Source organism: Sinocyclocheilus anshuiensis, unplaced genomic scaffold, assembly GCF_001515605.1.
Source record: "Sinocyclocheilus anshuiensis isolate Anshui unplaced genomic scaffold, SAMN03320099.WGS_v1.1 scaffold1240, whole genome shotgun sequence".
Taxonomy (NCBI): domain Eukaryota; kingdom Metazoa; phylum Chordata; class Actinopteri; order Cypriniformes; family Cyprinidae; genus Sinocyclocheilus; species Sinocyclocheilus anshuiensis.
In genome coordinates this window covers 733,218-740,286 of record NW_015542555.1, presented here as the reverse complement: position 1 = coordinate 740,286, position 7,069 = coordinate 733,218, and the positions used below count along the sequence as shown (strand labels likewise).

Below are 7,069 nucleotides of genomic sequence, written 5' to 3'. Positions count from 1 at the left end.
ATGATTAATCGCGATTAATCGCATCCAAAATAAAAGTTTGTTTACATAATATATTTGTGTACTGTTTATTTATTATGTATATATAAATACACACACATTCAGTATATATTTTGAAAATATTTACATTTATATATTTACAGTATTATGTTTTATATTATTAAATATAGTTTATATTTATATATATACATAATAAATAAACACGGTACACATAAATATATTATGTAAACAAAAACATTTATTTTGGATGCGATTAATCGCGATTAATCAACTGACAGCACTAGTTTCCATCATAGTTTATGCGCATGTTTTCTTACCGGATAAGAAATTTATCCTACTTAATTGAGCGCACAAGTTTTTTAATGCGCAATTTTAGAATTGTTGCACATCTTGGTGTTTCCATCAAGCGTTTTTTAAATTTTTATTCGATATCCCAAAATGCGCATAAAAATAGGTGGATGGAAACATAGCTATTGTCTCTGTCCTCTCTTTGTCTGTAGCTTCGTAATAAGGAGGTGAACTCCTCCAGTGAGGCGGCTCCTGCAGAGGAGCTGCAGACGGGGGGGTCTCCCGCTGACGTCCCACCAGCAGACGGCTCATCCGCTGAAGCTCCTGTGGAAGCGGTGGAGGGCGAGACTCCTGCAGAGGGAAACCCGTCTGTCCCAGATACCCCTGACCCTTCAGAGGTCAAGAAAGATAATGTCTGTGGGTGAGTATCTTCAGCCAGGTGTGTGTGGGTGCAGCAGTCACCCTGTTGTTCTCTCTGCTGTTCGTTCGTTCATTCTTTGGTTCTCTCTGTGCTGTGGCTGATGATGATAAATGAATGATAAAGTCTATGAGTCATAAGTGGTGTAATAACCAGTATTATAAATCAGTAGATCTATTTTTATGTTATATCTTGATTTTAAACATTTAATTAACAAGTTACCTTAGCTAAATATAGGTAACTATATTTTATAAACATAACTATATTATTACAATAGTAATAAAACAAAATAACTTATAATAATCAATGTATGTGATTATTTTAATTATATAACATTGATTATTATCATATATATATATATATGTATATGTATATATATGTATATGTATGTATATATATATATATATATATATATATATATATATATATATATATATATATATATATATATATATATATATATATATATATATATATATATATATATATATATATATATATATATATATATATATATATATATATATATATATATATATATATATATATATATATATATATATATATATATATATATATATATATATATATATATATATATATATATATATATATATATATATATATATATATATATATATATATATATATATATATATATATATATATATATATATATATATATATATATATATATATATATATATATATATATATATATATATATATATATATATATATATATATATATATATATATATATATATATATATATATATATATATATATATATATATATATATATATATATATATATATATATATATATATATATATATATATATATATATATATATATATATATATATATATATATATATATATATATATATATATATATATATATATATATATATATATATATATATATATATATATATATATATATATATATATATATATATATATATATATATATATATATATATATATATATATATATATATATATATATATATATATATATATATATATATATATATATATATATATATATATATATATATATATATATATATATATATATATATATATATATATATATATATATATATATATATATATATATATATATATATATATATATATATATATATATATATATATATATATATATATATATATATATATATATATATATATATATATATATATATATATATATATATATATATATATATATATATATATATATATATATATATATATATATATATATATATATATATATATATATATATATATATATATATATATATATATATATATATATATATATATATATATATATATATATATATATATATATATATATATATATATATATATATATATATATATATATATATATATATATATATATATATATATATATATATATATATATATATATATATATATATATATATATATATATATATATATATATATATATATATATATATATATATATATATATATATATATATATATATATATATATATATATATATATATATATATATATATATATATATATATATATATATATATATATATATATATATATATATATATATATATATATATATATATATATATATATATATATATATATATATATATATATATATATATATATATATATATATATATATATATATATATATATATATATATATATATATATATATATATATATATATATATATATATATATATATATATATATATATATATATATATATATATATATATATATATATATATATATATATATATATATATATATATATATATATATATATATATATATATATATATATATATATATATATATATATATATATATATATATATATATATATATATATATATATATATATATATATATATATATATATATATATATATATATATATATATATATATATATATATATATATATATATATATATATATATATATATATATATATATATATATATATATATATATATATATATATATATATATATATATATATATATATATATATATATATATATATATATATATATATATATATATATATATATATATATATATATATATATATATATATATATATATATATATATATATATATATATATATATATATATATATATATATATATATATATATATATATATATATATATATATATATATATATATATATATATATATATATATATATATATATATATATATATATATATATATATATATATATATATATATATATATATATATATATATATATATATATATATATATATATATATATATATATATATATATATATATATATATATATATATATATATATATATATATATATATATATATATATATATATATATATATATATATATATATATATATATATATATATATATATATATATATATATATATATATATATATATATATATATATATATATATATATATATATATATATATATATATATATATATATATATATATATATATATATATATATATATATATATATATATATATATATATATATATATATATATATATATATATATATATATATATATATGTGTGTGTGTATATATGTATATGTGTATGTATATGTTTATTATTATTATTATAACCGTTATTCAAATTAATTTTAATTTGTTAGTATTTTTTTTTTTACTGTTACATATTAGACAATTGGCCACAATTAAATTCATTTCAAAATAACATTTCCATCTGGAAGCTACGTGAATTGCTATTTAAATGGCTCCTTACTGTAAAAATAACAGCAGCATATTAAAAACAAACATGTCGTTGCATTGAGTCTTGATGTGTTTTAATTGTTGAACAGACATTATACTTGTATAATTATTTGATGACAGTTTGAACCATTTATTGTTGCGTAAACTGTTGTTTCACATAATAGAAATGCAGCAACTGTGCAGTATTCTTAAAGAATTCGGTAAGAAAGAATTCCATTTCAAACCCATTGGCTTTCAGGCGATACTTGTGGTGTTGATTTCAGTGCCCCCTGATGGACGGTGTGTGTTAATGCAGTTTTTCTTCAGTTACTGTGCTCCACGTTGACATGAAGTGCTCTGTCTGTTATAGCCCCCCTCCTCCAAAGAAGATGAAACTCTTTGGCTTCAAAGAGGATCCTTTTGTGTTTCTGACAGAGGATGACCCCATCTTCCCTCCCATCCAGTGAGTGCCTCCTCTCCATTTACAAAGCCTCGCTGCTCAATACAAATATTTGTACAAACGCTCTCATATCTTGCTTTTTTTTTTTTTTTTTTTTTTTTTTTTTAAGCAGTATTTTTCTGATCCCAGTGTGTGTTTGTCATGTCTGAATATATATGCTCTGAGTGGGCCGGGGTCTTTGTGTGTGTTTTATCTGTTATTACACTATACATCCTATGTGACCAATCAGAAGAATGGATGATATGATCATTATCGTTCAGTCACGGTGACTCCGTCTTTTGTTTGTGATGAATGTTATTTATTTTCTCACACAGATGCACAGTGCCACAGCGCTGGCAACCCGCCATTTTGGCTTGTTAGAGACAACGCCTCTGCTCCATATGTCGCAGCGTGTTCAGAGCTGTGCGCATATGTGCGTTTTTTTTCCTTCTGTCTAACCATTTATTTTATGCTGTGATATTTCTTTGTCTGCTGCAGAGCTTTCTACAACCTGTCTCCAGATTTCCCCAAGATGAACGTATTGACTCGCACCCATGAAGGAAAGAAGAGGCACCTGTACATGGTGTCCAAAGAGCTCCGAAATGTTCTGCTCAACAACAGCGAGAGAATGAAGGCAAGAGCACACACACACACACACTCTGATGGCCCTTCATCAGTGCTAGCAGTGATTGAGGATGGCGGACAGGCAGATGGGGACAGCAGCCTCACTATGATCTCATCTCTATCTGTGCTCTAGTGCCTTCACATTCATCAAGTATGAAACAACCATCTGCTGCTAATGTAAACAGACATCACTGGAGTTACGTTACAACAAAGAAACACACTGTAAACTCTTACATACCCCGTCCTTTGTTGTATTATTTGTGTTCTGAGCAATTCACATGCTTTAATGATATTTGGGTAGTAATGCAGAACTATTTTAACTGAATAGTACTTAATAATTTGAAGTAATTACAATACATAATCATTTATTATAATTATTATTTTTATTTTATATATATATATATATATATATATATATGTACCCTAGAAGTACCGTATTTTTGGATATGAATTATATATGTATGCATGTATGTATGTATATATATATATGTATGAATGTATATATATATATATATATATATATATATAATTATTTCATATTTTGTCACCTAATAGTAAGTGTGAATAATATAGTAATAATTCTATAATAATATTATAGTATAGTATAGTAATTACTATTAATTATTATCAGCAGCAAGTATTAATAGTAATAGTAGTAAGTAATATTAGTGGTAATACTTATTAAAATAAAATAATAAATACAATATTACTATTATAATAATAACATTATTATTATTATTATTATATAATTACTGTAATTATAAGTTATTAAAGGGATACTCCACCCCAAAATGAAAATTTTGTCATTAATCACTTACCCCCATGCTGTTCCAAACCTGTAAAAGCTTCGTTCATCTTCGGAACACAATTTAAGATATTCTGGATGAAAACCGGGAGGCTTGTGACTGTCCCATTGACTGCCAAGTAACTTACACCGTCAAGGTCCAGAAAAGTATGAAAGACATCCTCAGAATAGTCCATCTGCCATCAGTGGTTCAACCATAACGTTATGAAGTGACGAGAATGCTTTTTGTACATGAAGAAAACAAAAATAACGACTTTATTCAACAAGTCGTCTCCTCTGTGTCTCTCCGCGTCACCGTAGCGTCATTTTGAAGAATATCCGCTGAACGCAAGCAGCGTATGCTCTGTCTTTCTGCAGGTTATAAACACGGGCGTGAAGGTCTGGTCCAGAAATACTGATGGAGAACAGTTTGGTTGTGCTTTCAGACTGGCTCAGGAGGTAGGTGTATGTAAAAAAAAAAACACAGTTTGATGTAAGTAATTTTTTATGAATCTCTTGTGTGTCTGCATGCATCCAAAATGGATGAATCCTAAATGAATACTGGACACTCACCTCTAGAATAAAGATAGTGTTGTGTAGACGTGTTTTCATTATTTAAAAATCATATTAAAAGATATTTTTCAAGTTGAAAAGCAGCAGTCTAATCCCAAAGATATCTCTGCAAGATATAATGGTTTGTTTTCACATGCAATTTTAACCAGAAAGGCTTTGGATATTAAGTTGTACTGCAGTAATCAGTCTATAATTAAAGCAACACTGAGATATCTCAGTTGTCTCAGATGTTTTTTTGCTCAAAAACTAGGTTTAGTGGTCTATAGGGAAACAAGTTAATCTCAATGTGCCGTTAATAACCTCAGCTTGCTGTCCTGTCTGCTCTAGAGGGAACATCCATTACCATTTTCCACTACAGTCTATTGATTTTTAACTAGAGGAAGATCTGTTCTGCAAATTTTGTGTACGAGTATTTATTCTTCCCATAGACAAAGAAATAGATTAAAACATGTCTGCTGCTTTCCAAGGCTGAGTAAATGGCAAAGGTGAATGAATTTTTGCACTAGACTTAATCATCCTGTGGTTACATGCTTTTCTCAGAGCAGGATAGGCTATGTGTATGTTTTTGTTTATTTGTTTGTGTGTGTGAAAGAGAAGTCCTTTGAGTCCTTGACTCTATGCTGCTGTTTGTCTTCAGGGTATTTACACGCTGTGCCCCTACATCAGAGCCCGAATCATCAACATCAGCGTGGAGGACGTGAAGGTGCTCCTCACGCAGGAGAACCCCTTCCTCAGCAAGCTTGAAGATGATGCTCACAATCAGGCCAAGAAACTTGGTCAGTGCCATTCAGAGTCCTGGGGGTATTCCAAAAAGCAGGTTATGTGACATACCCGGGTATGTTTGAGGATAAGCGAGCGGATAACCTCAACTTTCGGTTCCAAAATCAGAGGTTACTTTCAGGATATTTAAGTAACCATAGTAACTTGCTCTCTGAAGATAACCGGAAGCCTCCGGAGCAGGTTATGTTCCAGGGTTAGTTCACGTCAGCGCTATTAGTGCACGTGTGGTCTACTGACGAGCCTTTAGTGGGCATGACAGATAGCGCACAGCCGCACAAAATATATATATGTGTGTATATATATGTGTATATACATACATACATACATATATATATATATATATATATATATATATATATATATACATACATAT

At 24.1% G+C, this 7,069-nt stretch overlaps 1 protein-coding gene across 2 annotated transcripts in view; it reads left to right on the top strand.

The window, feature by feature from the left end:
- nsun2 (NOP2/Sun RNA methyltransferase 2) overlaps window positions 1–7,069 on the top strand; it is a 27,189-nt gene that overhangs the window by 13,831 nt on the left and 6,289 nt on the right. For both annotated transcript variants that reach the window (XM_016494008.1, XM_016494007.1), the window contains 5 exons: window positions 498–706; window positions 3,867–3,959; window positions 4,434–4,569; window positions 5,722–5,802; window positions 6,554–6,692. In XM_016494008.1, the coding sequence (XP_016349494.1) occupies window positions 498–706; window positions 3,867–3,959; window positions 4,434–4,569; window positions 5,722–5,802; window positions 6,554–6,692 (658 nt within the window). The remainder of the gene's footprint in view (window positions 1–497; window positions 707–3,866; window positions 3,960–4,433; window positions 4,570–5,721; window positions 5,803–6,553; window positions 6,693–7,069) is intronic.